The sequence below is a fragment of the Leuciscus leuciscus genome, assembly GCF_965113295.1.
Source record: "Leuciscus leuciscus genome assembly, chromosome: 23".
Lineage (NCBI taxonomy): Eukaryota > Metazoa > Chordata > Actinopteri > Cypriniformes > Leuciscidae > Leuciscus > Leuciscus leuciscus.
In genome coordinates, this window is record NC_138747.1 from 26,683,215 (window position 1) to 26,710,841 (window position 27,627).

At 38.4% G+C, this 27,627-nt stretch overlaps 1 protein-coding gene across 3 annotated transcripts in view; it reads left to right on the top strand.

Annotated features, from left to right (window-relative positions):
• fhit (fragile histidine triad diadenosine triphosphatase) overlaps positions 1-27,627 on the top strand; it is a 369,232-nt gene that overhangs the window by 270,079 nt on the left and 71,526 nt on the right. For all 3 annotated transcript variants that reach the window (XM_082156592.1, XM_082156593.1, XM_082156594.1), the window contains one exon: positions 12,081-12,149. In XM_082156592.1, coding sequence (XP_082012718.1) covers positions 12,081-12,149 — 69 coding nt within the window. The remainder of the gene's footprint in view (positions 1-12,080; positions 12,150-27,627) is intronic.

Here is a 27,627-nt window from a genome sequence, read left to right on the forward strand (position 1 = left end):
CGATTGGAAGTCTTACCAGTGGCGCAAACTGAACAAGCCAAAACAAAACTGTGAACATCACGAGCCATGAGTGGCCACCAGAATCGTTGCTTGACCAAAAACTTGGTACGATTAACTCCTGGATGACAAGCCACATTGGAACAATGCCCCCACTGAATAACGTCGGACCGTAATCCCTCCGGTACAAATAAGCGGTTCGGTGGGCAACCGGCCGGGGGCGTTACCCCTTCTAAGGCTCTCTTGACCTTCGATTCGACCTCCCATACGAGTGTGGAGACAAATAGATTCTCGGGTAAAATGCACTCGGGAGTAGACGGGCGTTCGGAACGATCAAAAATTCGCGATAAAGAATCGGGTTTGATGTTTTTGGAACCCGGGCGGTACGAGAGTGTAAAATCAAAACGTCCGAAAAAAAGTGCCCACCGAGCCTGCCTGGAGTTCAATCTTTTGGCAGTCTTAATGTATTCCAAATTCTTATGGTCTGTCCAGACGATAAAAGGTACCCCCGACCCTTCTAACCAGTGACGCCATTCCTCCAATGCTAACTTGACCGCCAACAATTCTCTGTTACCAATGTCATAATTGCATTCGGCAGGAGACAAACGATGGGACAAAAACGCGCATGGGTGCATTCTATCGTCTGAGGGAGAACGCTGAGAGATCACTGCACCTACCCCCACCTCTGACGCATCAACCTCCACCACGAACTGACGTGATGGATCAGGGGTAATCAAGATGGGAGCCGAAACAAAGCGACTTTTGAGTTTGGCAAACGCAGCCTTAGCTGCGTCTGACCACCTGAACGTAGTTCTGGGGGAGGTCAAGGCGGTCAGAGGCGAGGCTAGTTGGCTGAAGTTGCGAATGAACCGCCGGTAGAAATTGGCGAACCCCAGAAACCGCTGTAGGGCCTTACGGGAATCTGGAGTTGGCCATTCCACCACAGCCTTAACCTTCTCCGGATCCATCCGAATTCCCTCAGCCGACACAATGTACCCTAGAAAAGAAACAGACTGTGCATGAAAATCGCATTTCTCCGCCTTGACAAAAAGCCCATTCTCTAACAACCTCTGAAGCACTCGTCGGACGTGCTGCACGTGTTCCTGGAGAGAAGACGAAAAAATCAATATGTCATCCAGGTAGACATATAGAAACTGGTCGACCATATCTCGCAGCACGTCATTGACGAGTGCTTGGAAGACTGCTGGGGAGTTGGACAGCCCGAAGGGCATGACCAAGTATTCAAAGTGCCCCCTGGGGGTGTTAAAAGCAGTCTTCCACTCATCCCCCTTCCTGATGCGGACCAAATGATAAGCATTACGTAAGTCCAATTTAGTGAAGACGGACGCTCCCTGCAACCTCTCAAAGGCTGAAGACATCAACGGCAAAGGATAGGTATTCTTTACCGTGATGCTGTTCAGCCCTCGGTAATCAATGCAAGGTCGCAGAGAACCGTCCTTCTTCCCCACAAAAAAGAACCCCGCCCCCGCTGGAGAAGAGGAAGGACGGATGAACCCTGTTGCTAGAGAATCAGAAATATATTTCTCCATGGCCCCCCTCTCTGGAACAGAAAGCGAATATAACTTGCCCTTAGGCGGAGATTTACCTGGCAGTAAGTCTATTGCACAGTCATAGGGACGGTGCGGAGGAAGAGAAGCAGCCCGAGACTTACTGAACACTTCCTTCAGGTCCAGGTACTCCGTGGGCACGTTAGATAAATCCCCTGTCTCCTCCTGAAACACAGAGACAGAAACAGACGGACAGGCAGAGACAAGACAAGACTCATGACACTTGGTACTCCATTCCAACACCGTGCGCTGCTGCCAGTCTATTTTGGGATTATGTTTGATGAGCCAGGGATGTCCTAAGACTATGGGTGCGAGAGGGGAGTCCAGTATGTAGAATGATAGGGTTTCCGTATGGTTGCCTGATGTGATGAGTGTGACGGGTCCGGTGGTGAGTGAAATCTTGGGTAGATCCTGGCCATTGAGTGCGCGGACTTCAATCCTGCGGGTGAGTGGTAAGAGGGGAACTTGAAATCTGTGTGCAAACGTGTAGTCCATAAAATTACCTTCTGCCCCTGAATCCACCAGTGCTTGCCCGTCGTGCTCGTGAGCTGACCATCTCAGTCTTACTGGGAGGAGCGTAGATGTTGATGAGGTCTTCTCGGCGGAGATCCCACCCGACAGTAGCCTCAGAATTACTGCCGGGCTTGCCCCTTTTACCGGACATCCGAAGGCGAAGTGTCCTGCTGCTCCGCAGTAAAGGCAGAGTCCTTGGGATCTCCGCCTTTCCTTCTCCTCCCGAGTAAGCCGAGCCCGCCCAACCTGCATGGGCTCGTGATCGTAGACGGGGCTGACCGCATCCCCGCCGCTGGACCGTTGAATCTCGGCTCCTTCCGCCATTCGACCAGGCAACCTCCGTCGTTCCACACGGGATAAACGAGCGTCTACTCGAAGTGCCAGTTCTATAAGTCCATTGAGGGACGTGGGCAGGTCCAGGGCGTAGATCTCCTTCTGGATGCGGTCAGCCAGCCCATGCAGGAACATGTCCCACTGCGCCTCCTCGTTCCAATGACACTCTACCGCCAGGATTCTGAACTCAATCGAATAATCAGAGACTGACCTCTCTCCTTGCTTGAGCTCTGTTAGGATGCGGGCCGCCTCTCTCCCGGTGCTGGCGCGGTCGAAGACCCTCTTCATCTCGGCGGAGAGTGTCTGGAACGAGGTGCAGCATGGATCTTGATTCTCCCACACCGCCGTTCCCCAGAGTGCTGCCTTCCCAGTCAAAAGCGTGAGAACGAAGGCCACCTTGGCCGATTCGCTGGAGAAGGTTCTTGGCTGCAGGGAGAAATGCATCGAACAGCGAGTCAAAAACGCTCTGCAAAAACTTGGCTCACCTGCATAAGCCTCAGGTACGGGAAGGCTGACTGGGAAGCACTCTCCGGTGGTGTGGGGGGAACGGGCGGTGTGGGTGGCGCAGTGGGATTTCGCAAGATCTGTAATTGCTGGGTGAGCTCGGACACTTGTGTTACCAGCGCTTGAACTGCCCGAGCTGTGTCGTTGAGATTCTTCTCCTGATGATCCATACGTTGTATACTTGTGTTGACAAAAGTCTCGAGAGTTGATGGGTCACTTGCTGCTTCCATAACATGGTCAGATCGTTCTGTCATGGCGGACAAACGACAGAAGCAATAGTGCAAGTAAACTCAGTTTATTGGTAAAGATGAAAGTGAAGATCCGGTGATGAGTGAGTAGCTGGTAACACAAGGACTGGATGGTCAGCGAGACGTCCGTGGTGAAGTGCTGAAACCGTGAAACCCAGGTGAAGACGAAATCCGAAGAACGAGGAACAGGAACGGGAACATGAAACAGGAACGTCGACAAACTGGGATCACACACGGGAGACATCAACCAACGATCTGACAATGAGAGAAAAGTGCGGTGAGGCTTTATAGGTGGTTGAATGAGCTGCAGCTGGAGTGTTGAATGAGATCAGCTGGATCGCTGATCATCCGGAACGAGTGCCACGCCCACTCACACACAGACACACACAGAACAACAGTTACACGAGACAAGAAGGAAACAATGAATTTATGAACCGTGACAGTAAAGTGTTACCATATCATCTATTCACTACTGCGTGAAGAAAAATAAACTTAATTTAAAATTGTTACTCAACCGAGTGTATGCATATATATTCTTTACAATTAATTGCAATTGGATTGTAAGTCATATCTTTTACTTAACCGCCTTGAAGATGTTTTTGGTGTTTCGGGTACAGCCTTAAACTGGTTTAAATCTTATTTTACTGACCATTGCCAGTTCATTTCTGTGGGTGGTCAGAGGTCTGAGATCGGTTCGTACTCACTGGTGTTCCTCAGGGCTCAGTATTAGGCCCTTTTCTCTTTAATGTCTTTTTATCCCCACTTGGGCATCTTTTGTGATCACTCAGCCTCCACTTACCCTAACCCTTCACAATCTGATATGTTTGCTGTTCCTCAAACCCGCTTAAGATCGATATGTGACAGACATTTTTCTTCCTGTGCTCCTATCCTTTGGAATTATCTTCCTCCTGAACTTAGGGAAGCTCAGACTTATAGTATGTTCAAAGCTCAAATTAAGACACATTATTTTAGATTAGTGTTTGCTTGTTGACTTTTGCTCTTTTATTTTATTGCTTGGGTTTTTTATTGCCTTTTTTCATTTATGCATTGTTTATCTTGAATGCAGCACTTTGAGAAGATGCTTTTTATGTCACTATATAAAATAAAATTAATTAGAGTGTCACGTCTTAGTCGATTTTGCTGTGTATTCTGTAAGGAACTAATTATTAATGAGTTATTTCAGGGAAAAACAAAAATGTTTTTGGGAAAAGGAAACAGCAACAACCTACTAATTACATTTCCTAGAACTCCTCACTCACCCACATTCATCTGTGGCAAATTGGCATGACTGAAGTCATTATATTAGTTTACTCAAGGTCACATGACTCATCAGGATGGGTTTGTGTAAATAGAATTAGCTACACACTGAGACCCTTGAGACTCAGTAAACATTCCCTCAGAATTAACAGGTTCAAATGAGCATGCAGTTGTCGGTAGAGTAAAGTAGTAGAGTCGGTAGTTGTACAATTAGAGTAAACTATATTTTTTATTTTATTTTATTTTATTGGTAACACTTTACAATAAGGTTCATTAATTAACATTAGTTAACTACATTAGTTAGCATGAACTAATAAACAACTGCACTTGTACAGCATTTATTAATCTTTGTTAATGTTAATTTCAACATTTACTAATACTTTATTAAAAGCGTGTTGACATTAGTTAATGCACTGTGAACTAACATGAACAAACAATGAACTGCTTAATTTTTTTATTAACTAACATTAACAAATACAGTGACAGATGTATTGCTTATTGTTAGTTCATGTTAATTAATACATTAACTAATTTTAACTAATGAGCCTTCTTGTAAAGTGTTGCCTTTTTTTATACATTTATATATACATTTATCATATACATTTATACGTTTTCCAATATATTTCTGAATTACATTGGTTTGGAAAGGCTGTATAAACTCAAAAAAATGTGAATAAAAGAGCAAAAAAAGATGTTGGGCAGCACCATAAATATTCACTAGTGCTTAATGGATGGGTTTGGAAGCTGTTGGTCGTACTGTCTATTTGTTGGTGTTGTTAATGTTGCTTTTTCCCCTACGTCTCATCTCCCTCATGCTCATTAGCCCCACACAGCACGCTGGGAACATCAATCCTCCCCAGCAGAGAAAAACAGCATCGCTGTCATTCGATTAATGGCAATGCTCGAGTTCCAGCCCGCTGCCAAAGACCCGTTCTAAATCACCACTTCTGCCCACGACGGCATTACAGAATGGAATTCAGGTTTACCCGTTTGGCCGAAGTTTCCAGAGCTCTTGCTTAGTTAAGATTACCTGTAACAGTCGACCCGGGATAAAGGCGGGTAATTCGAAGCAGATAGTCAGGATTTTAATTCAGCGCAGAGGCCAGCTGCCATCTTGCCTGACCAGTTTCTAAATCATGTATAAAATAAGCACCATGAATTATTGATTGCCCCAAAGTCTCACAGTCAGGACAGTTTACCGAGGGTGATTTGATGTGCTTTGAAAAATGCTCCCAAATAGAGCTTGTGTAAAATGGCGAAAACGATTGCAAGTTGTCCCCATAGAGACTCTTTTAATCTTTATTTTTATTTGCCAATTTAATAGTTCAAGCTATTTTTCAGCCGGTATGTGCTCACAATAAGATGGTGTAGATTGTCAATACAGAAGTGGTAAAAAATAAATGGATTTCATATTTTCCTTTTCACACCCCTTTATATATTATAGAGTACATACATCATTACAAATTATACATACATTACATGTCAAAAGTATATAATTATTCATATTTTTCATGTTTTTGATTTAATCAAAATATATTTAATAAGAAATTACAGTAAAAAGAGTAATACTGTAAAATATTACTACAATGACTTTAAAATAATGTAAATCATTCTAATATGTTCATTTATTATGATTAATTATGACTGGTGAATGTTGACCGCAGTTTCTGCTTAAAAAAGTATATATATATATATATGTATGTATATGTATGTAAAATATAATTGTCTTCATTAATTTAATACATATTTGCTGAATAAAATCATAAATTAGTTATTATTGTTGTTATTATTATTATTATTATTACTTTAATGTTACTTATCTCAAACATTTGAATAATAAATCACAGTTTCCAAAATATTAAAGAGCAAAAATGGTTTTGAATATTGATGATAATAATAATAAGAAATGTTTCTTGAGCAGCACATCAGCATCTTAGAATGATTTATGAAGGATCATGTGACACTGAAGACTGGAGTAATGATTATGAAAATTCAGCTTTGCATCACAGGAATAAATTCAAGTTTAAACATACTAATATAGAACAAAAGTTATTTTAAATTGTAATACTATTTCACAATATTACGATTACTGTTAAAAGTGAATGAGTAGCCTACACTGCAGGAATAAAGGAAACTGCATAGTGTGTCCTATTTTTTATTTATTTTTTATTTTTTGGGGAATTGGATTATGGGCAATATAGTGTTCAGTGAGTTGTACAACAGTTATTCACTATAAACCATCATGCATTACGGGTATAAAACAGTGAACTAGAGGCTATAGTGAATAAAATTGTTCTTTAAAATTCCGACACCCTATATAACAGACTATATTGGTAGTAGGTAGTAATTTCGGACAGCTAAAGTCAGTCCTTATCAAAAGCACACTGAATATCTGCGGTCGCACAAAAGGGACACAAACCCACAGTATGGCAAAAATGTTTTCAGTGTTCTTAAACCGACTAGTGCACTTTCCATGATTTAGAAACTAATTTCAAACATGGAGTTACTCTAAATTAGAACCCTGCCTAGTTCTTTTATGAATACAGATTATCGCTTGCATATAGCACATCTGCTATGCTAAAGCATTGGGTCCATTTATCACTCACGTTATTGCAATCAGGTGCTCGGTGCCGGGAGTACAAGGAGGGCAAAAAAATAGTTCTATGATTGAATAAAGGAGCAGCACTCTATAGAAAAGAATACATTTTACTAACCTCTCTGCCTGGAGCTATATGAAGACAGAAGACAGATCTAAGTATTCATATGGTGAAATTGGGTTTCCGTATACTCCATCTAGCAGAAAACTGGGGAGTGACTTAGGAATTCAGTCATTTGTCTTGCTTTGGATGGTTATTTATCTCGCCTGCACTGCGTGATGGTTCGGAGTTAAAAACTCCTGAGCATATTCATCATTACCAGCATAACTGAGTTGTGTTTGGACTCTTCTGAACAACGGCTTGCCATTTGTGATGGATTTAGAACTTGTTCAATCATCATTTATAAGTGAGGACGTCCATGCTCTGAGGGTTTCAGGTTTAGAAGCTTTATTTGCTCTTCTCTTAGTATAGGTCCATTATGATGTTCCAGACAAACAGACAGTTCCGAGACTATTTTTGACCAACCGTGCTGGTTATGTGCTGAGAGATGATACATGTTGTGTTTCTGTTATCATCATTATCTTGTTGTTCTCCGTCCATGAGAAAACATGTCCACAAAATGTATCCCATGATTGTGGCTCAGTGGTGAACACTCACCTAACCAGAGGTCTTGTTGTTATTGAATTTACACGATCAAATAGCCACTCTCCTACAGCCTTACCAAATGCACACCTTTTAGCAAATGGTTTCTGAGACATAGTGTGCTGGCCAGCAGGAAAAAAAAGCGGAAAAAGGGAGAAAAAATAAACTCTTGTAAGTTGTAAGAACAGAATGTTGGCTGCTCTTAGGTTGCTCTTTGCATTCACACTGTCTGTGAGTTTAAATGACTTGGATCAATTAAATATATATTTTTATTGATCGGGTTACTTTGCAAGTTCATGTCAGCTTATTCTACTAACCCTAACCCTACCATTTGTACTCAACTAATCCTCTGTGAGTTAGTTGGCATGCAGCTGCAACGTTACTTATAGTAAACAGAATGTCTATAGGGGACCATGAAAGTATTACCAAACGTTTCCACGAAAGTATTAATCATGAAAGCTGTTTTCAACATCGATAATTATGAGAAATGTTTCTTGAGCACAAAGTCAGCATGTTAGAATAAAGACTGAAGTAATGGCTGCTGAAAAATCAGCTTTGCAATGACAGGAATACATTATATTTTAATATGGAGATAGAAAACAGTTATTATAAATTGTAATAATATTTCACAATATTACACAATATTTTGTACTGTATTTTCAATCAAATAAATGCAACGTTGGTGAAAGTATATGCACTCACTCAGTCACTCACTCGCTCTCTCGCTCGCTCACTCCCTCAGTCACTCGCTTGCTCACTCACTCGCTCACTAGCTCACTCCTTTATTTATTTGGACTGAGCTCTTTGCAATGCTTTTTTGAGATTGCCTTACATTTCGGCCAAAAATGAGGTATATTAGAAGGCATCACAATTTGCAGGACCTATCATTTTGAGGTGATAAATAAATAAATAATCCTTTCCAGCAAGGCATTATAAGTTTTGAGCCACTGTAATGCCAGTGGATGACTCAGGGAAAGATGTCTGTTCCTCTAATAGGTAGTTTGGGCTGTGAGCCTCCATTGCTTTTGACCCCTTATGTCTTAATTGGAGGCCAGCTGTTGGTGACAAAATGCATTTGTCTACATGTCTGACTGAATTTAACCTAAACAATATAAATAGCAGTGCGGCCATTTTGCACATTTGTTCATCGTCAAGAGCTAATTAAAAGACATCTGTTTTAATTAGAAGAGCAGGCACTTTACAAACCCTTTACTGCAGTAGAAGTTGGTTGCAGCTTTAGATATTTTCTTTCTCTCTCATTGTGGAAATCAAGTTTGAAGAAAGGTATTTTAAGCTTATATGGTTGTTTGAAATCTAAATTAACAATTGTATAAGTTGTGAGATGATAAACACTTCAGAAACTGATACTACAGTGTGAAACATCTGACGATTAAAAATATATGTTTTAGAACCAGTTTGAGTTTATTTGCTCAGCTTTCAACCATCATAATACTTTTACCCTCGACTTCTTATGAATGAAGAATGTTTTTATTTCTCAGCCATGCAGAAGCAATACAATTTGAGACTCTGCTATTGTGAACACGAACAGCTAAAGTGTGTTGTTAGCCATTTTCACAGTAGGCTATAATATTGGCACATACAGAAAACAAAAACAGAATGTGTTCTCTATGAGTGCTGTGGAGGGATAAACACATTAGCTAGAAGTTAGCTGTTACTATGTATTTTAGCACAGCTGGATTGCTATATTGACCAATCAGCATTTGAAACTATGCATTTTATAATATAGAATTGTATGGAATTTACAGTCCTGCAGCATTTAAAGGGCATTTTGTTTTTAAGTAAATGATGACAGATTTTAAATTGTTGTCCTTTAATATGTCTGTTACTTTTATTTGAATGCTTAAACACTTGATAGAACTAGTCTAATAAAATCATGTACAAGGTAATCCACATTCTTTATCATGTATTGAGTAACAATGAATGTCAGACTCTGACCCCAAACTCCCGTCCGTATTTCTCTGCACATTGTCACGTTGCTCTTAAAATCACCCCCATTTTATCCTTCCAATTTTCTGCACTATTCAGTTGGCGGCCTTTGCCACTCGCTCTGGTCCACTGAGCTTTCCTTCTCCATGCTAAGCGGCCTCTATAAAGTCTTCTTGATGAAATGGCTTTGTGTGTGTGCTGTGTTTCTCCATACTTTCCTCAAGGTAGATGAGTTTAATAATGCAGACATTATGCAAATGCTCTCATTAAATAGAAAATGCATTGCAACAAAGCAGATGCCTCCAAACATGTTATCTTGTTTGTAACATTTATAAATACTTATTCGCCAAGCCTGAGCTGTTTATCACAACAGACTAATGAAAAATGAATTAAAAAGCACTGTAATTAGGTTATTACACCCTGGTAGAGTTCAGCACGGTGTGAAAAGCTCTAAAAAGTTGACGGTTTGGACGGCAGATGATAATATTGTTTATCTTTGGTTTTGATTTATGTCAGGCTAAGTATAGGTTCTTGCTGATAAGATAAAACAATCAGAACAGGCTTTGTCGTAAAATCATGTTCGTTTAAACTTTGCATGACTTATTTCAAGGAGACACCAATCACATCTGTACCTCATCGACTCTGTACCTGCTCTTTTACTTTTCCAGGCTTTTATGTATGCTGTCCACATTATACTGTCATGTCGCTTGTCTTCACGCAGAAAGCTCTGATACATTAATAGCGAATGATCACACATTACAAAACTACTGGGGGAGGATGGTGACAGGCCTCTATTTTACTGTCTTGATGTGTGACTTTGATTATTATTTTTTTTTTTATATATATATATATATATATATATATATATATATATATATATATATATATATATATATATATATACATACATTTAAATATCTTTTAAAGAGAATTTCAAAGAACAGTGACAGTTTTACATCTCTTTTTGTATCTCTTTTTTCCCCACCTTTTGTTAAGCTTTCAACTAGAAATTCCAAAGAAACTTGAACTGTTCCATTTTTGCTCATCAAATGTAACGTTTAAAAACAGGTCAAACATATGGATAATTTATACCCATATTATTCACTAGGGTGAAAGTGAAACAGGTCAGAACATAATATTTTTCAAGGAACCACACGAAAATATCTCTGTATTATTCAAATATTTGCAAAAGTATACAGTATGAACAAGTGGTTTAACTAAAATATATATTTGTTTTCTTACATCTACAATACACGCGAGTAAACACATCTTCTTAATCCTTTTAAAAAATGTAAAAAATAATTATAAATGTAAATAGTTCCTTAATATCACGTTTCTGGAGAGTTTCACCAAATCCTTAACTAAGCTTATCTGATAATTTTTTTTCTTTTTTTTTTTTTTTTGGGATCAATTTCAGAATGATGATCAAAACATAGATGGAGTAGATGGAGTCCATCAACACCCCATTGACTTCCATAGTATTTTTTATTTTTTTTTCTACTGTGGAAGTCATTGGGGTCCATCAACTGTTTGGTTACAGACATTTTTCAAAATATCATCTTTTGTGTTCAGCAGAAAAAAGAAATTCATACAGGTTTGAAACAACTTGAGGGTGAGCAAATGATGGCAGGATTTCCATTTTTGGGTGAACTATCCCTTTAAGCAGTTTTGATTTATATGCTGTTTAATGTTGATGATCGTGTTATTTTACATATGCAAATACTTACATATGCTATCACCTGTTCAGAATTTTTTGGCAATGGCAGTGCAAGAGTTAATAGACTTGTTGACCTTGACATACAATATCTGCAGGGGTCCTTTCATTTCTATAATGTAATTATGATATATGATACTTTCTATGATATAATGACTTGACTTTGTTGGTCATACTAAATGTTGACTTTGCTAAATAAATAAATAAAAAATAATAATAAGTGTCATTTCATTGCTCTAGAATAATGCACCTAGCCCTCCAAACCAAAATGCTAATGTGCAAACAAATATGGGATTGAAAAGATTGCAAATAATGTTGGGTTGGCACTTTATACTAAATAGCTAATGCTTTGTTCATTAAAACAGAGCGTGTTCTACTGGGACTCAAATTACGTTGCTAATGTGCACCCAAGGAAAGCACAATTCTGCAAACTAACTGTGCAGATGGCCAAGTTTGTGACAGCATATTGCAGAAGAGAATTCACTGAGGACATCTGACAAAGTCAATTTAAGTTTTAAAATCCTAAAAGAAGTAGTCTTAAAGGTTTACGGATGCACGCTTGGTGGAATTTACAGTAACTCTTGCATGATTTAAGAGAAGTTAACAGTGAAAAGCTGCCAGAAGACTGTGTTGTAATGAAGGAAGTGATATGGAGGGTGGTTGAGTGTACCTGTCCTTACTTTCTCTGACAGTGACCTCAGCTTTGCTGAATGAGCGAGTTTTTCGATTAACCACCACTCGTTTCTTCTTGTAATTACAGCATGTCCATGTCCACGTGCTTCCGAGAAAGGCTGGAGACTTCGAGAAGAATGACAGCATCTATGATGAGGTGAGGTTTAACTGTCTTACATGTTCCAGTTCATGTATTACATATTGTCACATACATTCTGTCAGTACATGGAACTTCGTACTGTCATCATGCAAGTATAATTTACATCTAATTTAGTTCTCAAGTTCTTGAAGGGATAGCTCACCACAAAAAGAAAATGATGTAATTCCAAACCTGTATGCATTTCTTTCTTTCTTTTAACACAAAGTAAGTTATTTTGATGAATATCCATCCATCTCACATTTTTAACAATGAAAGTCAGTAGGTTTCCATCCAAAGTTGTGAATTTGACTTAGGTGCAAACGTGGAATATTGCATAAAACATTTGTGAATGAAGTGCAGTTTCAATCGCCATGAACAAAGAGAGCAAAATCGTCACTTCGTCGGAAACTGTCACAAATATCTGTAATAAAACAATTTTTGCAATCGGGGAAGCCACTGTGCTTCTTTTTCCTACATCATAAGTGTCTGATGGCTGGTGTTTGGCAACAGAATCGTGTGAGACAGTATTGGGAGGAAATTTGACAGACTTTGGCTCAGGCATTTCAGAATGACCAAGTCACATTTGAGATTCTGTGCATTTCAGAAGTCCAGTTATCCAATCACAATCTCTGTTAGGGCAAAGTCATATGAGATTTTTTGATGCACACTGTGAGGGATTTATTCGGTAAATGCGTTTCCATCATAGTTTGTGCAAGTCTTGTTATCAGATAAAAAAAAAAAATGTATCCGCCACCATTAATAAGCGCATTTAAAAAAAAATGTATGCACATCTTGGCCTTTCCATCCATCGTTTTTTTAAGCAACATCCCCAAATTTGCATACAAATAGGTGAATAGAAACAGCTAATAACAGCTAAGAAACCATTTCATTATATCAACCATATAATGAAGTCATCCATCCATCCATCCATCCATCCATCCATCCATCCATCCATCCATCCATCCATCCATATGGGATTAACAAATCCTTTATAGTTTGGAAAACAATTTTTGTACTAGTGTTATTTGAAATTGTACATATGTGCATAATTCATGATGTGAATAGTGTGGCTTAAATTAGGCTATATAAATATATATCTGTATTTTTAAAAGTATATTACAGTCATATATAGAATGCAATCAATTTGAATCCTTCTGAGTGTTGAAGTATGTTCTTACTAATGCTAGCCTGAATATCAGCAGGTTCATATGAATATTCCACTCAACCTATCTATAAGCCTTGTTTTTTTTTTAATTCCCAAAAGCACTTGGAGAGAAATGAAGGGCCTCATCAACAGTGGTCGACCGGTGCATGATAAATTAGCTTGTTTTTAATTTGCATGTGGTCATGAGGGTTATTGTAGAGTTTTGCTGTTTATATTTTCGGTGTCCTGCACGGCAAATGAGAGAGCTGTTTTTGTCTTCCTATAAATAATGACTGAGGGCTGTCCCCCCTTACCTTATGCTGTTAAATGTTTTATAAGTTAAACTAGGCGCATTTACTCTCTCATAAAGCCAATTTAAGAGGCGACAGGGCTTTAGCGTCCCACTGCTACTGAAGATTACTGAAGAAATGTTTTTCAAGCAGGTACTTGCCATGTGCTTTATGCTGTAGTAATTGTACCTGGCAGGAGAGTGGGAGTAGTGTCACATATCAAGCCAAAGGTTTTTTGTGGAAAATCTATTTTGCACTGGTGTGTGAAAAAAGTAAATACACGAGCTAATCATCTAGAGCATGACACTTTCTCTGGCCATTTATGGATGAATCCAGTCAAGAACATGCCCTGGTCAGATCTCACGACAAAATCAAAAGAATGAAGACAGTATTTTTTTGCATTGTGACATTGTTTTAAAAAACAACAACAACAACAACAACAATATGTATACATTGTAAAGTAATTGTGCCATCATGGTAATGTTGATTTAGGTGCACAACTTTTATTTCCTGCTGATTTAAATTTAAACACACACATACTCTCTCTCTCTCTCTCACACACACACACACACACACACACACACACACACACACACACACACACACACACACACACACACACACACACACACACACACACACACACACACACACACACACACACACACACACACACACACACACACACACACACACGCACACACACAGACAAACACCTAACCCTAACCCTAACCCTTTTTTACTGAAATGGAGAAAATTGCTAATTAGAGTATTGATAATAATGGGAATTACAAAAAAGAAAATAAACAGTAAACCATCTGGACATTTCACATAAGAGGGATTTTTTGCAGCTTTCATTATTTTTTAAGCTAAATATGAATTAATTAATTACTTAGAGAAAAAGAACATGAGGGAAAGATATTAATCTATACATCAGTTACATTGTACAAATTTTGCCATGCTATGTTTAAATTTTCATAAAGAAAAGTCTCATTAGAAATGTTATGCAAGGTCCAAAGTTTTAAAGTTGAGACACTCACACACAGATATATAACGCATATTTTAAAAGCTTTTTTGTAAAAAAAAAAAAAAAAAAAAAAAATATATATATATATATATATATATATATATATATATATATATTTATTTTTATTTATTTATTTGCAACCGTTATGTTAACAGCATTAATAAGATATTTCTGTCATAAGAACAGCTATTCAGCTGATGGATACCGTGCTGCGTTGTCATGGAAACATCCCAGGTGAAAATAACGAGGAAATTACGTTGTCTTTCGTTGCACCCTTCATCAAGTGCGTTCCAAACGGCTACATAATGGCACACGAGTGCCCTGTTCACTCCAAAGTCCCACTTCAAGTGCTCTGCCATCTGCCCTTTGAAGGGAGCAGGGCATAGGGATGCTCACGAGCTATAACCACGTCCCAGCCGGGTTCGTCACTTATTGGGGTCCCCTGGCAACATTTCCGTTGTGGTCTGTCCTATTTGTAGCGCATTTCTGTATTTGGTTGTGTTGTGAGTATTTGGAGCACACGTGTTGTGAAACTGATGAAGATGTTTTCTTAATTTGCGGGTGTTCTTCTATTTGCATGTGTTTTCTTCAGCGTGTTGAGCTCTCTCGGCCACCGTATGAAACTTCTCGAACAAGAACAAATATAGGCCAGGACTTGATTTTGTCCATTGGGAATTGATTGGATAGTTGGATGGTTGTGGTTTGCTATTGGTCGATCTCATTTGAGTGACAGGTTGTCCCGCCCTCACGCCAGTAAACACGTCAACAGAAGAGAAGAGATGTCGCTGCCAGAGGGAGGGGAAGTTATTTTCACAAAAGATTATGAGGGCACATGACTTTTTTTTCTTTTTCTTTTTTTTTATAAGGATTTGCATTGATAAAAAGTAAATATGGACTAAATAATGCAATATATAAAAAAAGTGAAGAAGAAAAAAAAAGTGATGTAGATGTAATGCCATCTGCTATTTTCAACCAATATGCTGGAAAAAAAGTAGTCAATTTCGTTAACATGACTAAAGATAACAAATGTTCTGCTAAACTGCTTTTAGCTTACTTTTATTACCATGTGCAATAAAAAGTCATACATTATCCAGCATACAAAAACAAATTGGAGGTTTTTAGTAATGTTTTAACAAAATATTACAGCTGAAGTAAAGAAAAGAGATTAATAGATTTACAGACAATCTCACACAGAATTTGTGAGACTGCAGTTTAAAGTTTTTCTGGCAGTTTAAAGACGCTATATCCTTCAGTGTAACAAAAAAGTTGTGAAAGTGAATACATAAATAAAACTAATTTGCCATAATATGTATTGAGAAACCAATCAAAAAAGAAAACAATCAAAATAGTACAAATTAAATGAAACAAACTGAACAGAAAAACACAAAACCCTCATATCCGCAAATGGGATTTACCCCAATTGAACATTTGTTTATTTAGGGCATCAGTGTTCCTTCACTGTAAACAGAGTTTGCTGTACTATACATATTAATCATATAGTAGACAACAAAGTAGGACCAACATGACTAAATTTTGTCCACAAATGGCAACAGCTTCTGCATAAATATAAAGAGCATTAATCCTCATAATGGCTCATACTGCTGTATGTAATGATCTCTTAAAAATGAATTGCTTGTCTTGCAGCATTCCTCATTTTTATAAGCTTTAGGTTAACGTGTCTGCATAAGAAATCAGGGTTTCACTTTATTTTATAGTCCCTTTAACACACTCTGTTGACTGTAAGCAACGTTACATGTCTACTAACTCTCATTAGAGCATTATAGATATTAGTAGACTCGCAGGGTTAGGGTTAGAATAAGTTGACATGTACTTGCAATAAAGAGTTAGCAGATATTAAGCAGACAGTCTACTAATACTCTAATGAGAGTTAGTTGACATGTAGCAAAGTTACTTATAGTCAAGAGAATGTTACCGAAATCAAACTAACCATAGTGCCACTAACCATATTGGCAACACAGGCTCATTGGAAAAACATACCTGTGGCAACATTTTTGCAGAAACTTGAAGAAACCTTACTGCAAAGCTACCTGAACAAATATGTGCAAGTGTACCTGGACAAAAGCTGTTTTAAACGCAAAGGGTGGTCACATCAAATATTGATTTGTTAATTGACAATTAAAATATATTTATTACATTATTTTTGAAAGCATCCCCACTTTACAGCATTTTAACACAAGTGCCTTAAACTTTACACAGTACTGTAGCTTTGGAGGTAGGTGAGTCCATAATTATTATGCAAGTCGATTCTCTGATCATATTTCTTTTTCAAGCACTTTTTACCAATTCCAAACCATAAGTCTTCATAACTACTTTTTGTTTTGTTTGTTTTGTATGTAATCATTTAATCAAGTGATATATATAATTGTAAACGAGGACTGGAAGTGAATAATGCCTCATATTCAGATGTGCATAATTATTAAGGAATTTTCCTAAAGGTAAAAAGGGCCAAGAAAGAGATTTAACTCACACAGAAAGTCAAAAATGATTAAATGCCCTTGAGAGAGATGCAATTCTAATGCAATACTAGAAACTCCCTGTCTGACTGCTGGTGCTGGTATGTGGCCAGAGCAATAAACTGCAATGTACGTAATGTAAGACGCCTTTAACAGTGCTACAGGGAGACAAAAGGACAGCTGATCCATGTGTGTAACCATGTATCCCCCCAGATACAGTATGTCCTTGGTGGAAAAGTGGAGTAACATCGTTTTATTTACTAATAAGAAATTACTTGGAATCATTCGTTTGTGAATCAGACTAAAGTTGTTTTAGACTACAAGAACAACTCAATAGAAATACGCTTCTTGCTAATATTCTGTGTAAAAAATCCAGTCCGGACTGCGCAGAACTATATGTTTATCCAACCGATGGAAGACATGGAGATATTCACGAAAAGAGCAATTATTTTTGCAATTCAGTCGAAATTGCACACTTTAACATCCATACTTTGAAGAAACTATACAAGTGCCATTTGATGAAGATTTTAGTTCAGCGCTTTTATCTTTTAAGTCCTTTTATCTTCCCTCTCCTTCAATTCTGAACAGGCCTCATCCAAAGCACAGGGCCCAGAACTCCAGGCATCACAGTTAGGGTGTTTATCCAGCACGGTTAACAATGGGACTCCAGCGTGGGCTTTTATTTGTCACTTTATTGAGACAATGTGACATGCTACAGTAGACTCCCGCAGCGTGGTCATAAAGAGCCTGACAGCTCCTGTGTGAAAGATTCAGTCTTCAGCACAGCTTTTGTGCTCCTGCTCTGTCTGATGTACCTGATGGCATTTCCACTTCCCTTTGCAGTGTCACCTTGCCAAAGAAAAGACTATCGCTGCTTATCATACTTGTGTTGTGGCGATTTTTCTTCTTTCTATTCTTCCCTTTCTCGCTTTTATTTCTTTATCGTCGCCTTTATATTCTTCTTTTTTAATTTTCTTGTCAGTCAATCGAATGGTGGTAGAAGGTAGTTTATTCTCCTTTATTTACCCCAAACTAAAAATTCGCTCAATATTTGCTCTCACTCACATTGTTCCAAACCTGTATGGCTTTCTTTCTTTGAAATTCTGAAGAGTTGTGCTGATCGCTCTTTTTCATGCAGTTACGATGAATGAGGACTGAAGCTTTCAAATTTCCCCAAAAAAACACAAAACACCATTAAACTTTCATAAAAGTAAGTATGACTCATGCTCTATATTCAAAATATTCAAATTCAAAAGATCTTCTGAAGTCATCAACTATCTCTACATGTGTGAGAAACAATTTAGGGCCAGATTTACTAAACAGGGCAAATTAGCGTGAGAGCGCAATTACAAAATGGCGCAGATGGGAGTGGAAAGTTCTGCGCTTGATCTATTGACGACGTGCAAAATAAAGAACACAGACGCAGCCGGATCATTTACATAATGACCAACGCAATCTACCAAGAGCAGCGCAAATTAGCGTCTGGTTTGAGATTTGGCCATCAAATAATGGCACAAATACCATTAAATTGACTAGCGCTAACCATAGTAAATCACCTTGCATGATTCATTTAAATACTCTCCTCCCATAAATTTTGCGTTTATGCACTACAAACTACAAATGCATTTGCAATAAGGTCAGCCGCAAAAATAAAAAGAGGGTTTGCGCTGGCGCAAGCTGTTAGTAAATCTGACCCTTAATATATAAATTGGTATTCTCTAATAATCTTCCTTTCCATTGAGCCAGTCCAACCAGATCAAGTTCGTGAATCATGAACAATTATTTCAGACCAGTTTTGTGAACTGAATTTGACTTCTTGAATGAGGCATTGCTATGTGTCTGTGGATAACGGCTCAAATTGTGGTAATATGGGTTAAGAATATGATACAAGTCCTCTTTGAAACGTAAAAGCAGTTGCATGTGAAAGAGTGACCAATGCAGTTCTTCTTTCTGTTGTGTTCCACAGTGTAAATAATGACAGAATTTTTGGGTAAACAAATCCTTTAATAATTCAAGATTCGAGTTTGACCAAAACCTGTCATCACAGCAGAAGCTTTAAATGGGATGTTCTCTTTGGCGTTGGATGGATTCCAAGAACCAGGACTTTATTTGTTTGCTGTCTCTCATTTCTCATCCCTAATGTATTAAATGGCCATTTGCTAAATGGTGTGTTGAAAGATGCCACCATGCTCGTGGAGAAAAAAAAGAAAGAAAAAAAAAAACACAACTAGAGGTTCTTGGTTTCATGAAGTGCTTTCTAATCTCACCAACTCCATCCTCTCCGTAAAGGTCAGTGATTTTCAGAAATAAGTGTTGTGACCTTTTTTTTAATCATGAGAAGGAAAGCAAAAGCGTTGCACTTTAACAGTTGTAAATTTGAAACAGGACCGTGAGAGTTTAGCCCTAAAATCATGCAACAGATGACAAAATGTTCATTTTTGACTGAACTATTCCATTTCACAGTGTGCTTTGTGATACTGTCCCTTGTAATATTAAAATTGTAATCCAGTTTTGGAAGTAAGATCTAATCTGATCATTCATTAATCTTTCAAATTCAAAACATAATATCCTGTCTGCACTGCAATGCCTCTGAAAATAAAGCTGTTATAAATCCATACAGTAAAAAAACAGCTTTCTGCATCTAAAGTTTTACTATTATTATATTATATGTTTACTTTCTCAACTACTTACGTTCCTTTAAGACATAATTACCTATGTTTACTAGGATTCGCGCACATTTTTTTTTTACATCATTTTGTGTGAATGTGTCTGCTCAAGTGCAAGAAGACGTGAAAGAAAGCACGCTTAGTATTTGCACGCTGTCTGAGACATGGATTTCCGGGTGCGCGCTTCAGATGTTTAGATTCTTCTTGAACATTGCCAAGGTTTAAACATTTGTGATGATGCAGCGCTGGTAAACTGTCCAGAGCGTCGTTCATGTTTTTTCACGTTCATGCATTGTTAGAATTCATATTAATGTTACTGGCCAACTGACGCGTTTTATATACATATACTCGCCAATGCTGATTTTTACTCTCATTTGGCTTTTGGTGGGTGTTCATTTTAGGCCCTGCCTAGACCTAACCTTAACCCATGTGGTTACATTATATTACCAGTACTTTCTTGGGTAAGTACACTGTAAGTACACGTACGGTAAAAAAAAAAAGCTTTTAGGTCGGAATATTTAAAGGGAAGTTTACCCAAAAAAGGGAATTCTGTCATAATTTACTCACCATCGTGTCGTTCCAAACCCCAACTTTCATTCATCTTCGGAACACAAATATTTTTTATGAAACCTGAGAGATTTCTGTCCCTACCACTTTGTTGCCTCACAAAGTTCATAAAGAGATCATAAAACTAATCCATATGAATTTAGCGCTTTAGTCCAAATATTCCGAATATGTTGAACAGATGAATTTAGGCTTTTATTCACATATAAACATTCATCAACGCACACATCAATTATGGCTCAAGCATGTTCGCTTGACATGCGAGAACCAATGAGGTTCATTCTCGTGTAATGCAGCATGTTTGAGCTTCCACAAGAAGATATTAAAAATATCTTAATTTCAGTTTTGAAGATGAACGAAAGTCTTGCGGATTTGGAAAGACATGAGGGTGAGTAAAGGATGACAGAATTTTCATTTTTGGCTGTACTAACCCTTTAATGAGGAGATATTAAAAAGACAGAGTGAGGATTATTATCACACTCCTGCCAACCTATCAGCAGGGAAACGTTAAAAATGGTTCTAGGTTGAGAGGACAGTCAGATTCTGCCCAGGGATCTAACTTTAGAAATCAACATTTAATCTTTTTTTTTTCAAACTCTCGAAGGGGAAAAAGGAATCTAATTATGAAAAGCAAGATGAACAGAGGCCTGCCACATATGCCAAAATGTGAAATGTGTGTTATGCCCAATAACAACGAAATTGCTAAAATCATGTTTTCAAAAAGGTTTCCCATATACTTATATGGCAAACAGCCAGTCCTATGCCAAAGGAAAGTAAATACGGTTCATATTGATATCAATATGAAAACTTCGCCTTTTAAAGATCCCTTGAGGTTTATTAAAACTAAGAGAAAATGCCACTGATCTGATGTTTGAATAAAATGCAGTTATATACGCACAACAGTGTTGGGGAAGCTTGTTCCACATGTTTGTTGGGGAGCGACAAACATGACCAACAGCAGCATACTGTAACTAATCATGATATTGATTTGTAAAATCACTGTATTATATGTTATAATATATTATTATTTTTATTATAAATGGCTGTCTAACGGTTTGTGATGTTTGATCTCCTCGTCAGTGCTTTAAAAAACAATGTTGAGGGCGGTGCGTTTTAGGTTCTAGAGAGCATTTGATTGGACAGAAAATCTGTTGAAAAGCAGAATGATGTCATCAAAATTCTTGATTTTATTAGTGGTTTGTATATTTTGAATGTACATGCTAATTACGATTTTTTTTTTTTTTGCTAATAAAAATTCAACTTTGATTTCATGAGGACTAACATTTACTAAATGTTGCATTACTTCCGTTGTATAAATCTTGTCGAAAATCATGAGATTATTTTTATTATTGATAGCCTTGCTTTTTACACTAAGAAATAAACAAATTTGCATATAGCTTTGTTAAAATGCAATAATTGTTTTTATATTTTAGCTTTAATACATTGAAAATGCAAAAGTCAGTTATTTGCTGTATTTTACAAACCACATGTCATTTTTATAACTCATTCCCTTTTTCCCCATTTAGAATGAATAGGTATTTTTTACATGAAATCAAGGGTCCCATGCAAAGGCGACATCTTATTTAGGGGTCCTTAGCATAAAAAAAAAAATGAAAAAAAGTGAAATGTGTAGTCAAAAGTGTTCATTTAGAGATAATATCATTCCTTTATCCGGTCTAACACGCTCCTCCTCAAAATACTCCATTGAATAAGTCTCACTTATTTATAGCTCTGATTGTCTTTTATCTCACTGATTTTACCCTTCGTTTCATTATCTACACAATCAATACATCGTCCCCAGACTTCTCTCAATTTCAGAGAAATACACTGAGCCGCTTAGAGGCTTTGAAATCAAGTATCTCATACTTTCTTTCTCTTGTACCCTCTTCTTTTTTTCTGCCCTGATGTCGTTTGATAGCTTTGTTCATTAGATCGTTATCGATGGCTCCTTCTCACAAGCTATGGCGGAACAGTGAGCGAGCGATCATATTTGGCGTAGCGGTTGGGGGCGGCAGCGTCTCGGCTGTTATTTGGGGCGTGATTTATCGTCAGGCCCTCCTTCCTCCGCACCAGAGTTTCAGCGGAAAAACAAAGACGGGGGAGAGGGCAACGTAATGAGAAATATCAATGTATTCTCATGTTCCTGCTCTCCCTGACAGCACACAATCCATCTCTCTGACACTCACCTAGTTAACATTTTTATCAGAGGGCCAGGACTCGTCATTTTTTACCCCCTTCCTCTAGACGAGAGTATAAGTCTCCACTAATAGTTTAGATAAAGATGAAGAATCAGAAAAATAGCTGCACTGCTCCTCGTGAGAATGATAAACAATGGAGCCAGCAGTTGGTTTCTTATTTTTACCCCCTCATAGCTCTTTTTACAGCAATCGCTGTACCAACCTTAAGGTTTGTGTTACCAGCATGACCTGCGGTTGTGAGCCGTAGCACTCAGTGGGTGCGCCTCCCTCAGGGAAATGGAAGGAAATGGCAAAATTATTTGCAGGCTTTTCTGATGACCGGTTGTGCATGTTGAATATGGTAAATGTGACCCTTCTATAATTGAGAGTGCATGATGGCAGTGTCCACTGTGCAGTGAAGCCAATATCTTTATCTGGATCTGTTGCAATGGTAAAATTATTTGTATCCATATATGTATTCAACCCGAGTGGCAACCTTCCGGTCTCTCTCTTGAAGCCAACACGGAAGTGACTTAAACTGCAATTCATCGACTGGCCGCTAGAGACGGGCTCCAAAAGGGAGTCAATCCCATACAGTGTATCCCCCATGTTAAAATGTCCAACTTTACAGCAGAATTTTTTTTTCTTCAGCCTGGTACAAAAATTGGTTTTGGTCTATATAGCTAATTTTGCCCTTCATGACAACTGTGAGGGGGGAATTTTTATATATATATATATATATATATATATATATATATATAACTCATCTGTTTAAATTATATTAAGCCTTAAATTAAGGCTGCAAAATTAAGGGCATGGCCACTTGAGTGACAAGTGGATTGCCGCTGCTGTCACTACTAGCCGTTTGTCTGCAGGAAACCAGGCACCTCAGCTCCACCCACGTCCCGCCTCTGCCCCGCCTCTGCCCATTTTCTGTTATCCAGGAGTGGCATGCGTTGACACTCTGCCAAGATGGCAACAACCGGCTCCGCCCACTTTTAGGCTTCAAAAATGCTATTCAGAAAGCTACAGGTGACGTCACAGACACTACGTCCATATTTTTTTACAGTGTATGATTCAACCAAACCCGAATGTGGGAGGGGCTTAGACTGTACATTTGTCAAAACTATAAGAAAATCCCATTTTAAATGTACTATAATTTTGTTCCCTTCATAATTCATATATAGCAAAAAATCCATTGTATAATTTTTGTATACAATTATTTTTTTCTTAATACAATTTTTTTTTGTAAATCTCTTGTAAGGGTAGGGTAGGCAATTTTCAGAGCGGCTAGCAATAGCAAGTTAGCTTTGAAAGCATGAGATCTCACTCTCCCTTCAGAGCGTCTCTAAAGCCACGCCTCCTTCAAAACACAAAGTGTGTACAGCAGGGAGCGAACAAAAGCGTAATGAGAGATGCCGGTAAACTACCTCATGTCTCAAAGCACATACAATAATAATGAACAACAACTTAAAGGGATACTTCAGGATTTAGCATTAAGCTTTGTATTAGTAGAAAACCTGTAGTATTTTCGAATTACCGTGCTTTCTACCCTCATATCCCCCTGAGATGAGAGATTTATGTATTTTTTGTCTGGAAAAAATCCTCCGATGACGCAAAAATCGGAGGATTTTTTGGCCAGAGGCTAAAGACTACAGCCAGTAGTAGGGGCTGTCCCGCATGTTTTCAGCCCGCCCATAGAGGGTGGGATCTCATTCACAGAATGTACACATAGTATCAGCCGTCTTTCTTTGGAAGCTAAGCTAACAGGCTCTTGTTCTGTGGAGAAAGCTGAGTAGGAGAAAGCTGTGAGTATTAGGGGTTACCATCCTCTTTTTCCCGGACATGTCCGGCCATCGAGATCGTCCAAAATGTCCGGGATTCGGCTTTTGGTTTCTGCAGTCGCCATTCATTGTTTACATGCACACCTTTTGTTTCAATCTAACTGAATTCATTCCGATTGGTGAATCTGAATGTAGTGTTTACATGAACGCTAAACAAGTGATCGGTTGATGTGCGTTTTAACATTGCTAAGAAAATTCCCGCTCCTCCGTGAGAGATACGAGATCGGTGCGTCTCATGGTGCGTTCACACCGGACGCGAATAGCGCGTCAGGCGCGAGTGATTTCAATGTTAAGTCAATGCAAAGACGCGTTATGCGCGTAAACAATTCCTGCCATCACGCCACCGGCCTCGCGCCGTTCTCCCGCGCCCCTCAGCCTCGTCCTGCTCGCCACAGTAAACATAATGAATGGCGACTGTAGAACGCAAAAGCCGAATCCCGGACATTTTGGGCGATCTCGAAATACCGGGCAAACTCGTCACGGAGTCTCACTAGTAGCCTAGCCTTCTTGTTTTCAACTGCACTCTCTAACCAGTAGGCGTGGCTTGGGAGTGGCCTCCTAGGGCAGCGAAGCAAGTGCATTCTGGGAGTTGTTGTCTTTCATTCACATAAGCCAAAAATACATTGTCTGGCTTTTCTCAGTCTAGAAAGCTCCAAATTCAAAAATAATTTCACATTTCTTCTACAAAAATGACCTATTTTAAATACACATTCATCTTTCCAGAGGTGAAGTATCCCTTTAAAGAGCACTGACCTGTATCACCTGACTGCTGCGGATTCATTCGGCGTCGATGTTGTTGACATTGAAACGCATAAATTCGAGTCACAAACCGCTCCAAGTATCGTCACAGGTTTTCATCTCTTTCAAATTACAGTAGTAATGGCATAAACGCAGCATAAGCCTGTTGTTTTGGTTCAGGAGAAACTGTAAATGGTGGCTGTTGTTTCGGTTGCGCTGCTCAGTGACTGACATCTGTCTAACACTGCATAGCATGAAACGCACTGATGACATGTAATGTCTGCGTACAGGTGCGTGGAGGTTTAGAAATACATATGTTGACAGGCAGGTAGGACATCGTATTACTGCATTTGGACTGAATGCAATGATTGGACGAACATTTTATGGTCCTACCACAGATGACATGTGCACATATAAATACAATTAGACCATAAAGCTTAGTGATTGCCATCCGGATGTGAATAGACTTTCAACCAGCATAACAAAAAAATGTTTCTGGAACAAATCGCCTACCCTGCCTTTAATTAAAACAATAATACGAAATGGTAAATGAAATTAAAAAGTTCTTTAGAGGAGGTTTAATTTGTGTGTGGGACGGCTGTGGAAGGTTCCCAACACTTTTTGTCAAATCCCAATTTTGCTGCCACCACTTTTTGACAGGAAATGTATCTGGTTACTGTGACAACTTCACACATTTGGTGTTGCACATCAGAAATGTCAACGCGGTTATTTGATCACACAGCACTTATTTTTATTTATAGAGGATACACTCAGTCACCAAACACTCACTTTTGCATTGTAATTATTTTGCATTATTAAATATTGATCACCTGTTATCCAGCAAAAACAAGGAGTGACTGCATCAATCAATATATATATATATATATCTTTTTTTTGTATTGAAATTAGTATTAAAGAGGCTACATGCCACTTTTTCCCCAAAATAAACGTAACAATAGTCTTTTTATTTGACCATTTATGACTCAAACATCTCCTGATGAGCATACTGACACCTTGTCAGCTCACAGTGGGTGCACCTATAAGCCTGTATCCTATTTTTCCTATTTTCTGTCGGGTCGGATTTTTCGCGCGCTGTCTGCGGGTGTGACGTCAAGCGCGTTCATGTTAAACGTTTCAGATCACTCTGCCACCACCGCTAGTCAGCAAACAAACGTAGTTTCTCAAACAATATATGTATTTGACTGTTCTTACCTCTGTAGACATAATGTTGACTTCTTTGCAGCGGATGACTTGTGAAGTGTGCACGTACGAGAGCGAGCAGTTCCGTTTTTTGGCCACAGGTGTCAGTCGCGAGTTTAAATTTCAGAAAATCGCATGTAGCCTCTTTAAAGTTATTTATCCGTGCCTTTCCAAATAATGTATCCAGCTTTGGGCACATCACTAGTGTCGCATGTACCAGCCAAACAATTGTCATTAAAATGTTTAAATTTAGAGTGCTTTCACACTGGGCTCGTTTGCTGCGGTCTGAGCGCGATTGTTCCCTGCGAACTCAGACCACCTCCTCCAGGTAGTCTCGGGTTCGGTACCCCAGTGCGCACCCGGGTCCCCATGACAGCGTTCACATTAGCGATTTTTCATGCAAACCGTGCCCCGTTCCGAACTAAACTGCCAGTGTGAAAGCACCCTAATGTCTAAAAATTAAATCAATGGAGAATGTCATGTGGTTCCATAAAAAATAAAAAAAAAGTGTAAAAGTAACATTTTCGTTCTATACACATCTTAATCATTTTTGTATGATTCATAAAAAATAATAATAATAAAAAAAAACGAATAAAACCAAAAAATATAATATAATATAATAACATATATGATAAGTATTCAAGCCGAAAAACAAGCTGTTTCATACAGCAATAAAAGGAAGCCTCGCACATTCAAGTTACAAATGGCTTTATTTTTAAAACATACAAATTGCTGGTAGCTACTTGCTCTGATAACTGGTACTATACTAAATATATTTACTTTCTTCTAAGTTGTATTTATAAGAGTCAGTCAAAGGATGCTAAAATTATTTTAGAAAAATGTAATAATCCCTTACATATAAGCAAAGAAGCGGGCGTGAAAATACATTATATCCAGAGGAAGCAATTCAGAGACTCCATTTCTTTTGAGCAGCAAACAGACATTTATAATGCAGGATGAGTTTTATTCATAAGTAATCACACAGATGGCGGCAGCCTTGTTTCCTTAGCGCTGTCTTTCCCAGTGCCAGGTGTTGATCTAAGAGAATAGAGAACTGTGTCTGGCAGAACAGAGGATATTAGTAACAAATATCTGTCTGTCAAATCTGACTTTCCTCTTGGTCGCTACACCGCAAACTTTTACTTTTAAACCCTCCCACCTTGGAAAATGACCTCTTTGGTGTTTGTCCTGTCCTAGCCAGATAAATGAAACAAAGATACTGTCAATATCCATAATGGTTTACCTGCTGTAACACTTGACCTTTCGTGTTTTTTTGCACCCTTTCCTACAAAAGGAAGAAACAAACAAAAACAAACCATTCTCTAAAATGCTTCTGACCGAGTATCTGTCATTTTGAGCTGTCTAGCGTAAG